The following is a 19,322-nucleotide window of genomic DNA, read 5'->3' on the forward strand; positions in this document are numbered from 1 at the left end:
GCTTTATTTTAAAATATTATACACCACAATAAAAACCAATAGTTTATCAATGTAGTTTACACATTTACCTACATAAAAATCAATTAAAACACCAAAAAACACAAATGTACTTACTGTATCATCTTAGTGGGAAAATCCCAATAGCTACTCTGTCCCAACTCCCAGAAAAAGCCAGGTCTTAACACCTTTTTTGGAATTTACTGTAATCTAACTCTTTCTTTAAAATCAACTGGAATTTTGTTTCATCACTTAGGCACCACCACAGAAACAATCCATGCCTGCAATCATTTTTATGCACCTCACTTAACACAAACATTTCCTGGCACATGTCGTAATCTATTCACTAGGTACACCTTGGCTTACCCTCCCACAAAGATCTAATGGCCAATATCAAAATCTTTAAAATGTCACAGCCAATGTAACAACTGAAACATAGACCCAACATGCTCCCTTTACAACTTACCCCACCTATCCTAGCTGTGGTATTTTGCATCAAATTAATCTTATTCAAACACCCTGGTAACCCTAAAAACACATAACAATCCAAAAGAAAAAGGCCAATGGTACCCTAATCAAAGCATCTTTAGTAAGATAAAGTTTCAATATTCTAGCCAGTCTCAATTTCAAGCAAGCTCTGTGGATGACCGTAGACACATGACTCTTTAAATCGAATGTACTGAAAATTAAACAAACAAAAAAATCTCTAACCCTTTTCTCAAGGCCGACACACTAACCCATGCAAAATAAGGGATAAATCACAGCCTAGTGGACCCAACATTTTCACCTTTATAACCCATTAAACTTCAAACAGTTATTTTGCAGCCATTGAGATACGACCTGCAAGCATAGCTGGGGATTCCATTCTTCTCTTCATCCAACGGGGGATTACCCTCTGTAGGTCATCCACATAAATGTGACCTTCAATCCCAGACTCACTAATAATCCCCCTAAAGGTTGTCAATAGACATTAAATAGCAGGATAGAAAGGGCCAAGCCCTGAGAGGTACCACTATTAACATCTGTCTTGGGGCTGAAATTACTGAATTAGTTTCCACTACAAAGGACTGAACTTCCAAAAAGCAAGACATCCAATTCGCTACCACTCTCTTCAGTCCCAGACTTTCACTCTGAACCCCCAACAGATGGAGGTCCACCAAATTAAATGCTGCTGTAAGATCCAGCAACACCAACACCACTGAACTCCTTCTGTTCCCATACCTCAGTGCTGTATCAGAGACTGTCAATTCGGATGAAATCTATACCGTGGCTCCTTCTGAATCCAAATGATAGTCAAACTTATCCTGAAAGCCCAAAACGGATTAACAATCTGGTCTAATTTAGCCACAGATCTATAGCTGGCACAAAAGCTGGCATCTAACCTTACATTCTTACTATGGGTCACACCACTGAGCATTTCCATTGCTAAGGGACTTGACACTTTTTTTTCTTGAGTGCTGACCCCAGTGGTGTGCTGGAGCCAGCTCACACTGGCTCGCAAGAGCCGGTTGTTAAATTTTCTTCCGACTTGCAAGCCGGTTGTTAAAAAGCACGAGCCGGCTCTCCTCCCGGATCCGGTCCCTCACCGACCTGACTCACCCTGCCCTGTCCTTCGAATTCTTTGGGGCAGGCAGTCTTGCCTGCCCGCTGCCAGCGCTGACTCTCCCCGCTGCCAGTTTGCGCTTTAAAAATGGCCGCCGAGACTTCCAGAGGCGGCCTCGTGAGACTTCTGCTGAAGTCTTGGAGGCCGCCCTTGTAAGTCTCGGCGGCCATTTTGAAGCACGATCCGGCAGCGGGGCAGAGTCAGCGCAGGCAGCAGGCAGGTAAGACTGCCTGCCCCGAAGAATTCGAAGGACAAGGCAGGGTGACTCAGAGTCAGGTCGGTGAGGGACCGGATCCGGAGGGAGGGAGGAGAATTCGCTGAACAACTCGGGAGGGGGTGACAGGGGAGAGAAGGGAGTCACTGGGCATGGGTGGATGGATGGAGGGGAGAGAAGGGTCGCTGGGTATGGGTGCATGCAGGGCAGGGGAGAGGAGGGTCACTGGACATGGGTGGATGGAGGGCAGGGGAAAGGAGGGTCACTGGGTATGGGTGCATGTAGGGCAGGGGACAGGAGGGTCGCTGGACATGGGTGGATGGAGGGCAGAGGGGAGAGAAGGGTCGCTGGACATGGGTGGATGGAGGGCAGGGGAGAGGAGGGGAGAGAGAAGAAATGCTGGACATGGATGGAGGGGAGGGAAGAGTGAGAAAGGAGATGATATGAGGGAAAAGGAAGAGAGGAGAAAAACTGCACATGGATGAAGAAAATAGGAGAAGCTGAGGACCAGAAATGAAGAAGAAAGGAGGAAAGGAAAGAAATAAATGGAAAGGAAGCCCTGGAAACGGAGTTAAGAGGACAGATAGTGGGAGAACTGGAAAAAAAACAAGATGTATCACACACTAATTTAGGTCTTGATTATATATCAGCTATATTGGAACAAACTGTAGATGAGACTACGCAAAGGTCAACTTTGATTGTTTCCTTAATTTTTGAACAGGATTTGAATAATATCATGAAAATGTATTTTAGGAATTTACAAACCTGTTTTGGTGGAGTAAAGGTGCATATTTTTCCTGACGTTACAAAATCGACCAAACAGAGAAGGAAAGCCTTCTTGGCATTAAAAAAAAAGAACGCTTGAGATAGGAGGGATGTTTTTTCTTGCCTATCCCTGTAAATGTCTTGTTAGGTTGGGCCAGGTTAAATACACCTTTTATTCACCAGATAGTCTAAAATCATTTCTTGATTCTAAACAACTGTAGTAGTTAGAATATTATGGGAGAATATATGCCGCCTTAGTTACTTTTGATTAAAGATTTGTAATAATTCTTCCCTAACTCTGATCGCCCTTTCCAATATAATGGGGTCTAAGAAAGCTTAATGAATCATGATTAAAAGAAAAAGTTTTATGTTTAGGAAGTATGTTATTACTTTCTTTGATGATTTAATTCTGAATGTTGTTATTGTTTCTCAAATAATGTGTTATGGCTGTATTTCAAAACAAGTGTATCCTTGTTTAAATGAAAAATTAATAAACAAATTGAAACGAAAAAAAGAGGACAGATAGCAGCAGAATCGGATACTGGGCCAACATGATCAGAAAAACAGTCACCAGACAACAAAGGTAGAAAAAAATAATTTTATTTTCATTATAGTGTTTGGAATATGTTCACTTTGAGAATCTGGTGCTCAGCATTAAAAGTTTATATTTATTTACTTATTTATGGCATTTTATCGCACATTAAACATGAATTAGATTGGAACCTGGGATCATTTAATTTTTTTTTCCTGGAGTAATGCATTGCCATCCCCCCAGGCTCTCTCCCTGGCTATAGCCAGCTCTGCAATTTGGGGGGGGGGGGGGGTGCAGAGGGAGACCGGGGGGGCGCAGAGGGGGACCGGGGAGAGAGCCTGTTGTTAAACATTTACCAGCACACCACTGGCTGACCCCCAAGGTGGACCCTAGCATCAGGTAAAGAATAATCCGAATCATAGTTACTTGATGCTAGGGTCCACCTTGGGGGTCAGCACTCAAGAAAAAGATATAGGTATCATGTAGATAATACACTAAAATCTTCTGCTCAGTGTGCGGCGTCAGCCAGAAAAGCAAACAGGATGCTAGGAATTATTAGGAAAGGGATGGTAAAGAAGACCGAAAATACAATAATGCCTTTGTATCGCTCCATGGTACACCTGTACCTTGAGTATTGCATTCAGTTCTGGTCACTGTATCTCAAAAATGATATAGCAGAATTAGAAAAGGTTCAAAGAAGAGTGACCAAAATGATAAAGGGGATGGAACTCTTCTAAAATGAGGAAAGGCTAAGGACGTTAGGGCTCTTCAGCTTGGAAAAGAGACGGATGAGGGGAGATATGATTGACGTCTACAAAATCCTGAGTAGTATAGAACGACTAGAAGTAAATTGATTTTTTATTCATTCCAAAAGTATAAAGACTAGGGGACACTTGAGAAAGTTACGTGGAAATACTTTTAAAACAATTTTTTTTCACTCAACAAATAGTTAAGCTCTTGAACTCTTTGCTGGAGGATGTGATAACAGTGGTTAGTGTATCTGGGTTTAAAAAAGGTTTGTACAAATTCCTGGAGGAAAAATCCATAATCTGCTATTGAGACAGACATGGGGAAGCAACTGCTTGCCCTGGAATTTGTAGTATGCAATGTTGCCATGATTTGGGTTTCTGCCAGGTACTTGTGACCTGGCTTGGCCACTGTTTGTAAAACAGGATAGTGGGCTAGATGGACCACTGGTCTGACCCAATATGGATACTCTTATGTTCTTATGTCCCTGAGTCAGACTTACTTGTCATATCTTGCAGATACACCTTTTGCCAAATAGCTTGACTAATCCAGCATGATAAGAATCCAAAGAAACAATATCCCCTTTCAACTGACCAATTCAAAATTCTTTATCAGGTCTCCAAGTTCATCTTGAAAATCATCCCCGTCAACAATAGCCCCCCCCCCCCGAAGAACTCTGACTAGTCAACTTAATGTACAAAACAACTGACCAAATTGTTCCACCATAGGCATAAGCTGGCTTACTCACTATGCTATCGCCCTATAAGCCCCTCACTACCCAAGATAAATACTGAGAGGGGTACTTCCCAAATCCTAACCGAAAAATAAAGTTTGCTCAACCCATTTATTATTCTTTCTACTCACTGCATATCATTAATCTCTATCTGCCAATGTTCCTGATCTTTGCCAACATCTGTAACCCAAGGTTCTTAACTAAGTCTGGTTTTCAAGATATCAACCATGAACCTGCATTGGATAAATGTGCATGCATTGCCTCCACTGTATGCAAATCTATCTAATGAATATTCATTGTGGGTATACTGAAAACATGACTGGTTGGGCAAGTCACAAGGACTACGTTGAGAACCCCTGCTGTAGCCTATGCTTCACTTTCCTAAACTCCACAAGTTCCGCAGTAAAGCAAAAGGGACCTTGTCCACTTTTCCCTCATCACCTCCTTCCAAGAAGTAATCTCATGTAATACCACTTAATCTCTAAATCCAAAATGTCAACCATCTCAACTAGCCCTATAAACCTGGAACAAAAATATGGTCGAGAGATGAATTTCAGGCTGCAATAAAAAAAAAAACCATGACACTACAGCTAAGCGAAGTCTGTGTATCCCAAAAACACTGAATTCAGATCTGAAGAAACATGGCAGTTCAAGCAGCCAAGTCTGTCACACTCAGTAGGCTACCTGAAGAACAAAATCAAGAACTGGGAAGGGCAGGACACACACACACATTAAAAAAATAAAAAAAACCTTTGAAAATGCAGACATCTCTCAAACCTCTAAAAAAGTACAAATTGAGTACAGCAATTTGCAACTGGACACAGAAAGGAGGATCTGTAAATATTGTGAAAAATGAGTTGACAGTTGTCTCAACCCTAACAAGAAAGCACATTCTTTACTGTCCATACTACTGGAGGAGAATGTAATAGAAATACATCCCTATGCCAGGGATGGCTTAACCTTTCACGAGAAGAATCATATAAAACACCACTAAGCAAACCAATGGGAGGTACCAAGGGTCACAATCCTGCACTATCTTCCCTTCTGCCTTTGCTTCTGTCAAACATTAGAAAAAAAGCAAAACCTCCATAGGCTGGATTCAGTTACAGGCAGGAAGAACATGGCAGGCTGAAACAATGAGCTTTAGAGGCTGTAGTTTGAGGATCTTTGCCCTGTGCCATGCTAGTAAGACTGAGAAAGACAACAAAATGTCATCAGGCCCATTCCAAAGCAAACAGATCTTATTATCAAAAATAAACAAACCAAAAGATGAAAGTTGTACAAACTGGTATGGCCATGAACTCATTTAACTCCTATAAAAACCTGGCTGAATTGCTTTCATTTCCACACATCAAATTATTTGACACGAGTTTACAAAATTAAAACAAATGAATCCGAAAATGTACCTTTTTTTAATCCTTGCTCAGATTAAGGCCTTGATGCTCAAAGCTCTGGCGCTATTCCAAATAGTGACGTAAAAATACCGCTGGAACAGTGCACAAGAACACCACCCTAATTCTCAACACTAATGAGATGCAAATATAGGCACGCTCATAGCAATGAGCATTAGGGAGTTCGGTGGAAGGATTATGCTTTGGTGCAGGAGGATTGTGCTTGGCACATACACAGAAAAGTTCCACGGTAAGTTTGGCTCCTGTGCACATGCGCCTGGTAAAAACCAAACGTGAAGCACACATTGGAATCTGCTTTCCGTGGCCTAAATATAAGCGTTTAAAATTTTTATTTTAGCATGAACACTTTAAATTTACATGAGAAAACAGACGCCAATGTGTGCATTTGCTTGGATCTGCTGTTTCTCACGACCAGCACTTAAGGGCTTACATGGGCTTCCTTCTGCTTCCAAAAGTAATCAAAACCGGCAAATTTTGCAGAAAGATTCATGAGAGAAGCACGAGAATCATGAGAAATCCTCTCTTCCAACAGACTAACACCTGCTCCAACTTGGCGTTATTTTTTGCAGTGGTAAAGCAGTTTTGTTTTGGGCGCTCTTTTCTAAGCATTGGGGGATGCCTCATTAATATGAGCTTGACTACATTAGCATGCTACTTGCGTTGTTCGTCTGCGTGCTTGTTTGTTCCCATGCTCTGGGCCTCTGAACATTCTGCGCAGGTAAATGCAAGCGCTAGTATGGCATTAATGGCCTCTAGTGCCCGCGTTTACTTTTGAAAAATCCAATTCTCAAGACCATAAGTTACTTGTGTGGGGACCCATTATCATATAAACTCAGATACTTAGGCCCTGATGCTCAAAAGTAAACGCGTAAATTCAGATCTAATGTCCCAAACACATAAGCACTAGAATACACTTCTTAGATAATTACATATCCGCAATCGGCATTTACCGTATCAGAACTTACCAACATCAAATTAAATATAAAGATTTTTTTTTGAAAGGGATCGTCAGAGTATACTGCAGTACACACCATGCAAACACTTTGTTCCTTTGTAGTAATGGTGTGGCGCAAATCATCACTGATCCACTTAATTTTTTTTTTGTTTTTTTGAAAACTTTCTGTATATTTAACCTTCATCCTCAACAACCATACAAAAAATTAAAGTATATGCGTATTGAATCACTTAGCCGGCAGCAATTTTTTCACCATTACTACAAAGGAACAAATTGTTTGCAGGGCATGTGCTGCAGCACTCTGACGATCCACTTCCAAAAAAAAATCTTTGATGTTGATAAATCTTGATATGGTAAATACTGATTGAGGATATGTAATTATCTAAGAAGTGTATTCTAGTGCTTATGTGTTTGGGACATTAGATCTGAATTTACGCGTTTACTTTTGAGCATCAGGGCCTAAGTAGCGCTCTAGAAATGTTAAGTAGTAGTACTAGTAAGTATCGCAGAAAAGTGTAATTCTTGCCTGTGCAGGAGATGGAATCCACACCCGGCCCATGATACTCCACGATAGCACCAGTCCCGCCTTTCACTGTGAGAATTCCAGCCACTTTCAAAATGATGTCTTTGGGAGAGGTCCAACCAGACAGTTCCCCAGTCAGTTTCACACCAATCACCTAGTGGAAGAAAAGCAAAGAAATATGGCCTTCAGAGTAAACAGGATCAGGCACTATCTATTACTGAAAATCTAGCTGGAAACATCATCAATTTCTGCCCACTTCAATATACATTAAAAGAACCTATTGGAAATTCTTGAAGAGTTACCAACAGCACTGAAAACTAAAACCTTTGATTCTTATACAGAGCAGATACAGAACAGCTTCCTTCAAGACAAAGCACTGCTATAATGTGTGTCAGCAGTGCTATAATGGGTCAGCACTGCTTTGGGATTATACAGATATTTACGTTTATACTTATTCACGATTTTATATACCACCTTTCTTGAACAAAACAAGGTTGAATTTTTGTTTGTTTGAGATGTTCAGCTAAGATCCACATACCATCTTTTTAGGGGAATATGAGTATATGGAATAGAAGCCTTGGCTCCTTTCTTAAAGAGGTAGCAACTCAATCAACACTTATGCCCAGGGCATTTTTGTGGGGGTACTTGGGGGTACTGAGTACCGGCACCTTTTCTACTGTCTGCTAAAATTGACCCAAGGACCCCAAGTTTTAATGAAAGAGCTCAGGCTCTACATACCAATTCTGCCTTGTCATAGGTTCTGTGACTGGTTGCAGGGGGCCTGGCTATTGTGGGGTCGATCCCTCACTGATCACCCCACCCTTGAAGGGTGGCCTAGCATTTGAGTACCAGCACCTTTTTTGCTAGAAAAGATGCACTGCTTATGCCTGTATCAGGGACTGCAGCACTGATTCAAGTAGTGTCAGGGGCTGGAATGGATGCTTCAAGCCTTGAAGTTGATGGTGGAAGGAAGTGTAAGAAACTAAGCTTGCATCATTGGGTCTGGATCTTGAGTACCCAACAGTGTATTGTGATAGCTTGCCAAGCTTTCTTAAATGAGACTGAAGTTGCCCCCTCCCCCCACTAGCAGATAGTGAAAAACACAGGATAGGTTTTGTTTGTTAATGGTGATTGCAAGTGGCGGCTTTCGGCACTGAGGAACAGGATGACTGGTAGCATCTACAGACATAGAGTGACTGGAGATACTGTGGCTAGTATTGCCTATAATAGAACACTGATGGTGTACTGCAGGCAGATGGATTCTTGTCAGCAGGCTGTGAAGACAGTTCAAACAAAATAAAAAAAATAGTTTATTGTTTATCGGTACTTGATATTCCACCTTTCACTTAAAAAAATCAAAGCAGTTTACACATTAAAAACAGAAAAAATAGAAAGGAACTCCAATTATTTTAAAGGACAGTAAAAGAGACAAAGGTAAGGAGAAATAGGAAAGGTTCCCTACTGCCCAAGGAACACCCACATCACCTAAAGGAACCTTGGGGAAAGGCTAGAGAAAAAAGGTGAGATTTTAAGGCAGGACATACAGAGGGCAATGCTATATTTAGGAGCCTGTTTTATAAAGGAAAGTAGGTACCATTGTGTTTAGCTGTCAGCACTTATCCTAACCATATAGCTGGTGTAAATGCTCATGCTTAGATTGGGGAGATATGCATGTAATGTATAGTATTCTATAAGATATGCTCATATGAGTCCCACCCATAGCAGTGCATGCATCAAATATCTGCTCTCTAAAAGCCTAGGACTCTTGAAAGCAATGGAAGTAAAACCAGACTGGCTCAATCTGTCCTCCATGCAGGGGCGTAGCTACGGGTGGGCCTGGCTGGGCCCAGGCCCACCCAATTTCAGCCCAGGCCCGCCCAGCGCCAGCCCCAGCACCCATTGCCGGCCACTGCTGCTTTTCCTGTTGAGCAGCAGTGGCCGGCGCTACAAAAAGAAGAAGCGCTAACGGCGCTAAGGACGAGAAATGTTTAAAAAAAAAAAAAGCGCGGCACCGTCTGGCAGGCACTGTCTCGGCAGCCTTGAGGCATTGGCTGCTGAGGCATTGGCTGCTGGCTCGCAGGCTCCTCCCGTCTGCGGGAGGAGCCTGTGAGCCAGCAGCCAATGCCTCAGCAGCCAATGCCTCAAGGCTGCCGAGACAGTGCCTGCCGGTGCCGCGCTTTTTTTTTTTTTTTTAAACATTTCTCGTCCTACGGTCCTTAGCGCCATTAGCGCTTCTTCTTTTTGTAGCGCCGGCCCTGCTACTCAACAGGAAAAGCAGCAGTGGCCGGCAATGGGAGCTGGCGCTGGTATGCAGGGCGGGCCTCGTCGAAGAAAAGAGGGAAAACATGGAAGGATGGGGAGAAAAAGAGGGAAAACAGATGGAAGGATGGGGAGAAAGAGGGAAAACATGGAAGGATGGGGAGAAAAGAGGGAAAACAGATGGAAGGATGGCAGAGAATGAGGGAAAACATGGAAGGATGGGGAGAAAGAGGGAAACATGGAAGGATGGGGAGAAAGAGGGAAAACAGATGGAAGGATGGCAGAGAATGAGGGAAAACATGGAAGGATGGGGAGAAAGAGGGAAAACATGGAAGGATGGGGAGAAAGAGGGAAAACATGGAAGGATGGGGAGAAAAGAGGGAAAACAGATGGAAGGATGGGGAGAAAGAGGGAAAACATGGAAGGATGGGGAGAAAAGAGGGAAAACGGAAGGCTGGCAGAGAATGAGGGAAAACATGGAAGGATGGGGAGAAAGAGGGAAAACATGGAAGGATGGGGAGAAAAGATAGAAAACAGATGGAAGGATGGGGAGAGAAAGAGGGAAAACGGATGGATGGGGAGAGAGACTCTGGATGGAAGGATGGGGAGAGAAAGGGGAGAGACTGGAAGGATGCAGAGAGAGAAGGGACACTGAACAGAAAAGGGTAGAGTGATACAGAGACACTGGTTAGAAAGAGGGAGAGAGACATTAGATGGAAGGATCAGGAGAGAGGATAGATGGAAGGATGGGGAGAGAAAGAGGGAAGACGCTGGATGGAAGGGTAGGGAGAAAGAGGTGACACTGGACGGAAGGATGCAGAAAGAAAGAGGGGAGACTACTGGAAGGATGGGGCGAGAGAGGGGAGACTGGAAGGATGGGGAGAGAAAGAAGAGAGCTGCTGGATGGAAAAGGAGAGTAGTGAAAGACTGGAGAATAAGAGGAAGGGGCATGGGGAGAACAAGGGTGAGAAAAAGATGAAAAGCCATAAGTAGATGAAGGAAATTAAAGAATGGATAGTAAGAATGAATTAAATCAGGACAGAGAGAGAGAGGCAGAAAAATATTGAAGAACAAAGAAAAAGGAGAGAAAAATGAGAAATGGCCAGGAAACCATGGCAGAAGAGTTAAGCGAAAACGAAGGAAAGCAGAATCTAGAGACTGGGAGCGACACAATGAGAAAAAGTAAATGGCCATACAAGAAAGGTAAAGAAAATAATTTTATTTTTAATTTAGGATAAAGTAATATGGTACCTGTGTTAATGAAGTTTCAGAGACCAATACTTCCTTCCTTAGGTCAGGCGAGGATACCGTAACAGCATTATACTGACCTGAGGCAGGAGGTTTTGGCCTCTGAAAGCTCATTGAAAAGGGTGTTAGGCTATTAAATAAATTTTCTGAAATCTGATGCACTGAAAAGCAGCACTTTACCCTGTGTGACAAATGCATCTGATTAGCGTGACTAAATTTTGCTGGGGGAGGGGGGTAGAGAGAAAATTTTGTGCCCACCCACTTTGGGTTCAGGCCCATCCAAAATTGGCAGTCTGGCTACGCCACTGCCTCCATGACCTGGAGCCATCTGGTAACCCTGCCATCAGAAGAGCCCCGGGATGGAGGTTCTGCGCTGCCAGCCATAGCTTACCTTAACTAACATTCCCTACAGAGTTCTCCTCAAGTCTGCAACTCTACTACACAAGCTAGAAAAGCATAGTTGCTTACCTGTAACAGGTGTTCTCCGTGGTCCTCAGGATAATGCAGACACACATGGTAGCCTTCTCCATGAGCTGCCTGCACAGAAGTGCTCTCCCTAGCTTGATTAGCAGAGATTCTTCAGTCAATAGGGTACGGAGTGCTTCTTCCTGCTTGGTAGACGTCATCAGTTCCATGAATAGCAAGTGAAAAAACTCAAAGTTGTGAAAGTAAATTAGTGCCAGAGAAGCAGTAGGTTGTCATCTGAAGACTGCGGTGGAGTGCAAAGAGATTGTTCTTTTATGTAATTGAGCATTGTTGTGAGGATGGTGGGCAGGAAGATGTGTCTGCATTATTCTGAGAACCAGGGAGAAGACCTGTTACAGGTAAGCAACTAAGCCTTTCTCTGTGGGTATGATAACGTAGACACACATGGTGACTCCATAGCTGAGGGTTGCAAGGAAAATAAAACAGCTTAGGTACAGAGTAGCTGTAGTGAGGGAGGAGGATGATTAGTCCATTGAGGAGAGGAGGTTCTGTAGAACTGCTTGTCCAAAGGTGGTATCAGTACTGGTTGCTGTGTCTAGGCAATAATATTGAGAGAAGGTATGCGGGGTACACCACATTGTTGCCCTGCAAATGTCCTATAAGGAAATACCTCTGAGATGTGCCACAGAAGTAGCCATAGCCCTCACTGAGTGAGGTCCAAGTTTAGGTGGTGGACGTAAATCAACATGTTGATAACAGAAACAAATGCAGAAACTTAGGGTGAGTTTGTAGAAGAATCTTACTAGGAAAAAATCTGGTATAAGGTGGATAATGTACTAGAGCTTGCAGTTCACTGATTCGGCGTGCAGATGTGACTGCCACAAGAAACAGAGTCTTCCAAGTAATGTGGTGGAGAGATACAGAAACCATAGGCTCAAAAGTAGGAAGCATGAGTCGAGATAATACTAAATTCAAATCCCATGTTGGAGGGGGTGTCTGAATCGGTGGGTAGAGATGTAGAAGTCCTCTGAAGAACCTGTGGACTAGGGGATGAGAAGCAAATGATGATTGTGGACAATTAGAATGATGAAAAGAAATTGCTGCAAGGTGGACTCTGAAGATGGCTTAAGGCCAGAGTTGGAAACATGAAGGATGCATTGGAGAATAAACTGGATTGAAGTCATGGAAGGGTCATAATTGTGCTCAGAACACCAAACAGAGAACCATTTCCATTTTATGAGCCGCCCTGAGAACACCTTGCACAGTCAACAAGTCTGAGTGGGAAGGAGCCCCTTGATCCTCCAATGCTGTTAATGCTAATCTCTTCAGGTTGGGATGGAGCAGACAACCCTGTTGTTGAGTGAGGAAGGATGGATGATTGCCCAGGTGAATGGGCTTGGCAGTTGAGAGTTTGAGTAACCATTGGTACCAAGGTTGACAGGCTCAACATGGAGCTATGAGAATCATGTCCGATTCATTGTGAAGGTCTTTGGAGATCAGTTTTGAAATTAGAGGAGTTGGAGGCAAGGTATATAGAAGACCTGTTGCCGGATTGTTAATAATAATGAACAGAAATATAATGAGAAACTGTTGAATAGTGTGAAGTTCCTATGGTCAGTGGAATGTAAGCATTAAGGCAAACGAGATATGAGTCATAAACCTGTGAGAATAATAAGGGAGTCATAGAATCAGCCTGGAGCTGGGTAACCTTGTGTGAAGCAGAGACAGTCTAAGGGGGAGGGGAGAAAGTTTGTGCTGGGAACAGAATGGAATGTTGATTGCAGACATTTGTATAGATAAGAAATGTGAAAACAAGCTTCAAAGAGAGAGGGTTGATGACGTACACATTGGGTTCAGTGTGAAAGAAAGTGAATATAAACAGAGCAGCATATAGGTGACTTAAGCAAAGCAATATCAAAGCTGAGCAAATATATATCTCTGTATTCCTGCTAAGCAAATATATATAAATCTTTGTATTATCGATAAATATAGGCTTTGCTTCCAGGTGGGCGTTACCCTCCTGCCTCTGTTCGACGGAGAACAGTTGATAAAAATAAAAATATTTTTGATTATTCTTTTTATAACAGGTGTCAGTTTCTTTGTTTACACACATATAGGGTGTAAATCAACAGGATGCAAAAAACATCCACTGCCAGACTGTGCTGCAAAGGGAGACTGGTATAAAATTGGTGACATTTTGCATTCAGATGTGTAGCAAAGAGGTCAATTAGAGGAGTGCCCCAACACTGAAAATTGTTTTAAACGACTTGGTTCAACAGAGACCATTCGTGTGGCGCTAGTATTCTGCCGAGTCTGTCCACTAGTTGATTGGAGGGTCCTGGGACGTAAGTTGCTTGAAGGAATGCCTGAATGTGAAGTAATCTGAGCCATTTGCTGTACGCCTCTTGACAGAGGAGAGAACCCATGCCCCCTTGGTTTCCTGATATGGTGAGCAAAAGCTACGATAGTATAGTAAACAGCTTACAGTTCGAGATGATTGGTGTGATAGGAAGTCTCTGTCAATGTCCATTGGGCTTTAGTACAGTAATGCTGAAGATGGGCTCCCCAGCCATGTGGGGAGGCATCTGTTAGAACAACTTCTGGAGCTAGAGGAGTGAAATGTTGTCCCTTGGAGAGGTTTGAGGTGTTGCACCACCAAGTGATGCTTGCTTTCATTTGTGAGGTTAGCGTGATTTTGTGATTCAGTGTTTGTCTGAACTGATCCCACTGGGTCTTGAGGCCCCGTTGAAGAGGGTTGCATTCTGAGTTTCGCTGTAGAAATCATCACTATTGTAGCTGACATGTGTCCTACGAGTCGAAGGAGGGACCGTGCAGTACAGACGTCTTTCTATAGATGTTGATTGGAAAGGTTGGAAATGGTCTAAATGTGGTCTGGTGGGAGGGAAACTTTGTGTTGGATAGTATCCAGCAGTGCTCCTATGAATTGAAGAGACCAGGAAGGAGTCAAAATGGACTTCGGTATGTGGAGAATAGAGCCCAGGGATTGCAAGGTCAATATTCTGGTGTGAAGGGTTGCAAAAGATGCCCTTTGGATTGCCCAACAATGAGCCAATTGTCTAAGTAGGGAAAAACAAAGATCTCTTTCCACCTGAGATAGTCCAATACTACTGCCAGAGGTTTTGTGAACATCCTGGGAGCTGACGAAAGGCCAAAGGGCAGAACTTTGTATGGGAAATGAAGACGATGGAATAGAAATCGAAGATATTTCCAATGAGATTGTTGAAGTGGAATATGAGCATAAGCATCTTTTAAATCCAAAGTTGCTAGCAATGAATTTTGGGTGATAAGAGGGAGGATTGTCTGTAGAGTGCATTCTGAATTTTTCTTTTTTTTTTTTTACAAAGAAAAGTCTGAGATCAAGAATTGGTCACAATCCCCCTGTCCTTTTTTGAATTAGAAAATAACAAGAGTAGAAACTGGGACCTGCTGTAGTTGGATTCACAAGTTCTATTGCTTGGGCTTCTAGGAGTGATTGGATCTCCTGGAAAAGAATGGGTGCATGTTGGGATACTGTGTGAGGCATAGATGGGTGGGATGGAAGATGATGAGTGATGAAATTTATGCGGTATCCATACTTCACAAAATTTAGAACCCATTTGTCTGTGGTAATAAGCTGGAAAAAAGTACTGAATCCAACCTCCCAGGGCTAATTTGTCAAAAACTGGGAATAGTTTTGGTGGGAAGTGCAGTGGTGGAGGAAGGAGTATTCCTGTCCTGTGGTCTGGATCTAGAGAAATTAGGTTGTTGCTGAAGTCTGTTCTGAAGTTGTCTGGAACGCTTTCTCTAAGAAGGTTGATACTGGTAATTTTTTCTGAGGTTATTAAAAAAACACTTCTTGGAGGATGTTGGATTATCCGATGAAGGACTGGAAAGTTCTTTAAATGTGGTCCGGTCCTCTTTAACTTGACTGTATCTTTTACTTTATCCCCGAAGAGATTATTCCCCAAGCATGGGGCATCCTCCAGTCTGTCATGTAAGCTGTCCTTGAGACCCGAGGCCCTGACCCAGGCAATACGTCTGACAGCTATAGATATGGCCCCCAAACGAGAAGTTGTGTCATCGAGGTCATAAGTATTAGTAATAAGATGAAAAGTTACCTCCTCCATATTAATCAAGAAAAAAAAAAGGCAATGATTCAGGGAGTGGGGTAGTTAGTTTTTCTAATGTAGAATATAGTTTAGAATGTTGATAATGTAGTATTTGAAGTTGATTGGCCGCTATTCTGGAAGCTAGCACAGCAACTGAGTATACTTTTATTTATTTATTTGTTATATTTGTATCCCACATTTTCCCACCTATTTGAAGGCTCAATGTGGCTTACAATTTTCCTTCATGACTTATGTCATTTCAGAATACATATACAATTGGTAATATATATATAGAACATGAATGCTAAATGAACAGTCGGGCAAAAAAGGGAAAATATACAAATGGTTTCACATATTGAACATGGATTGCATATTAAAATTAAACAATACAGTATAGGGAGAGAGTAATCCTATTGTTAAGTAAATGATGGTGAATTACAGTTCCAATTAAAAGTCTTTATGGTATGTCATATTAAAGAGATGTGTCTTCAGTGCCTTCCGGAAGTTAATTAGGTTGTGAATTATTTTCAGGTCCAATGGTAGAGCATTCCACATTTGTGAACTCAAGTATTTAAAGCTGGATGCTTGTATTAATCTATATTTTAGACCTTTACAGCTGGGGAAGTGAAGATTTAGGAATGTGCGTGCCGATCTTTTAGCATTTCTGGGTGGTAGGTCAATAAGGTCTAGCTCTTTCCCAGGAGGGTAAAGAGGATGATATTTTAGAGACTTTGACTTGTTAATAACTGCTTCAAAAACAACTGATTGGTGAAGAAGTTGCACCTTGTCATGTCCAAGGGCAGGCTGGACCTTGAATTTTGAGTCCAATCTTTTGGAAATGAGTTGTTGAGTATAAGGATTTTGCCAGATTTTGGTCTGAAGGCCCTGCAAGATTGAATGAATTGGAACTTGGACAGGACAAGATGGTGAGTCTACTGCTTGAAGGATACTTTGAAAATACTTTTTATTTATAGTAGAAATTTGTGTCCCCTGAGTCAGTTCTTTGAGCATGTTTTGAATGAATTTAGTATAGTTAACATCTTCTGTCGAAGTGTCTGTCTTTAATGCATCACTCTGATGCAAAGTGGCAACAGAAGTTGAAGGTCTGGAGATGGGGCCTTGCAGTGTGATGGAGGAGGGCTTCGAGGTATCAGAGAAGGAGTTGGTGAGGGTGTATGTGGTGGAGGCAGTGGAATTGTATGAGTGCAGAAGAGGTGAAACTTGAGGAGAGGGCTGCTGAAGCACTTTCTGAAAAAGCTGGAGGAGAGAAGCTGCGTCCAGAGTTGCCTGAAGAGGAGCAGGGTTGGCAGGTTGTGGAAGAGCCAAGATGTTTTGAGGAGAAGGACAAGGGTCCTCTGTTGAGATAAATCTATAAGGAAATGCATAAATCTAGATAGCACGTATGCTGGTATTCTAGTATTTTATGTGCATATGTGAATCCGGGGTCATCTTATTTATGGGTAACATCTGTAGCACTAAGGAAAGTATAAGGTAATACCCCCCTCTCCCCAGCAGCACACGAGAATCTCTCAGCATCTGAATTCCACCCCCAGGAGCATGACTTTTGGACTCCACGATTGGACACAGCCATTTGGTAACCCACATCATTTGTGCAATGCCGTTTGGGCACCGAGCTTTTGGGTGCCCAAATCGCAGTGTACAAAAGTTCCCTTCAAACTTCTTCCCTCCCTGCCCTCACCTCGGTATCCAGGAGAGAGCAGGGCACATGCCTTCTCATTGCTGTGGGTCCTCGGCACAGAAGGTCAGCTACCCCAGACCGTGGCTGTCAGGGGAGATGGCAGAAGGGTCTTTTTCAGCTGTCCTCCCTGACAAGCACTGCTTGGGGCAGTTCTTCCTTCTGCGCCTGTGCCAGTAGAGCTGCATGGCAAGTCTCTGTGCAGGCCTTGTGCAGGGCAGGTCTCTGTGGAGGCCACAGATGGTGTGTGCTAGCAGCCAACAGCAGGGCAGGTTTCCATGGTGGTCCTTGTGTGCCCACCAGAGCTAGATGTCTGCATATTTTACTTCTACAGAGAGGGCTTGCTGGGTCTGTGTGTTAGGGTGTGAGTGAGACACGGAGGACATGCTGGCTGGGAAGGGATGGGAGTGAGGCAGGGAGAAGAGTGTGTAGCCTCAACATATACATGGGTCACACCAATTTTGGCCATTTTTAGTCCCAAAACTGCCCTTGACTTACACAAGATTAACTTATAGTCAATTATATATGGTAATAGATTATCTGTCTACTGTTTTGAAGGTGGAGGTTAATCCATCAAATAGGGCTGTGTGGTATCATTCAGAATCACTGTTATTGGGGGGGGAAAGAGATCAAGAGGATTAGAAAGGAAACTACTAACGAGGATAAAGAAAAGTACTGAGCTCATAATAGAAATGTTATAATCAGAAAGTAAACAAGGCTAAGAAAGAATGAATTAATAAGCGGCTAATAGAGGCTGGTAATTCTTATAAGTGTCTATTTCAAACAATGAATCAGATGACTAAGCACTGGGAAAAGGAGGCTACTTCTTATGGTCATACCCTATCATGCCATGATTTTCTGCAGTTTTTTTAACTAATAGAATAAATGTGTGAATTTCTTTCTTTAATTAAATGCCTCTCCTCTCCCTCATTTGGATCAGATCTTGCTGCACGTTATAACTACTTGGAGAGCAGGACTGTGCTGCTATTGTTACCATCAGACCCCACTGTATGGCTGGAAGATTGTGCTGTGACTCCGCCCCCTTTGGGACACGTCAGCAGTAAGCTGACCTTGACACAGATTTAAGCAAGAGCCTTCAGGCGGGCCTGGACTGCCGACGGGCCCTGCTGAAGGGTCATGCCAAAGGGCTATTTGTGTGAACTTCAGATGATTTTGGGTGGACTCTGGTAGTTTGGAAGGTAGTTCCGTTTGTGCTACCTTTGGCTCTTTGCTGCCTTAAGGGTATCGTGCAGCCTGCAATGTTCAGTATTTCGAATAGCCAAGCAATGGTACTCTGAAGTCTAGAAGAAAACACAGTTAATACCAAACAGGCAAACTCTTGGAGCCAATATGCAGAACCTCGCTGTTCCTGCTTGGCCAAAGGCAACTGCAACCTCCACTCAAAGTAAAGCAAGCGGGAGGGAATGGTCCATACTGAGCTCGCCCAAGCACATAGAGATCTACCCCTGAATCCGAGGAAAGAACTCAGTGATCCCAAGTAACAGGAGTCATACAGAGCTGGCACAACAACAAGTGGCAGGTGAATGAATAGAGAAGATGAAGTAGGCAGTGCTGTAGGACATCCCACCGTACTGAAGCGTTGTGGAACAGCCAGGGATACCTAAAGGAAACAACACTCTGACAGACTGTAGACAGGGAGGGCATCTGGGCTGGTCTGGTATGTGCTGGGCAGACTTATACGGTCTGTGCCCTGAAGAGCACAGGTATAAATCAAAGTAGGGTATACACAAAAAGTAGCACATATGAGTTGTCTTGTTGGGCAGACTGGATGGACCGTACAGGTCTTTTTCTGCCGTCATCTACTATATATATGTTACTATATTAAAGGAAAGAAAATTATCAGGTAAGAACATAATTTTTCCTTCCTTGTCATCTATACCAGACCAGTCCAGACTAATGGGATGTAGCAAAGTAGTTTCCCAAAAAGGGGGGAGAAAAGAAGAATGCAGAAGGTTGAAAAATCCAAAGCTATACACACAGCAAACAACTGATCAGCAGAAAAGGATTCGAATATCCGAACCACCAGGCTACTAAAATGGAACAGAGTTAGACACTAGAAAAGGAACTAAAGCCATAGGATGT

General features: G+C 42.9%; 1 protein-coding gene across 2 annotated transcripts in view; it reads right to left on the reverse strand.

Moving 5' to 3' along the window:
• The window catches only part of ACO2 (aconitase 2), a 175,711-nt gene that overhangs the window by 76,432 nt on the left and 79,957 nt on the right, over nt 1-19,322 (reverse strand). For both annotated transcript variants that reach the window (XM_030210349.1, XM_030210356.1), the window contains exon 6: nt 7,485-7,635. In XM_030210349.1, the coding sequence (XP_030066209.1) occupies nt 7,485-7,635 (151 nt within the window). The remainder of the gene's footprint in view (nt 1-7,484; nt 7,636-19,322) is intronic.

Source organism: Microcaecilia unicolor, chromosome 1 (assembly GCF_901765095.1).
Source record: "Microcaecilia unicolor chromosome 1, aMicUni1.1, whole genome shotgun sequence".
In the NCBI taxonomy this organism is placed as follows: Eukaryota; Metazoa; Chordata; class Amphibia; order Gymnophiona; family Siphonopidae; genus Microcaecilia; species Microcaecilia unicolor.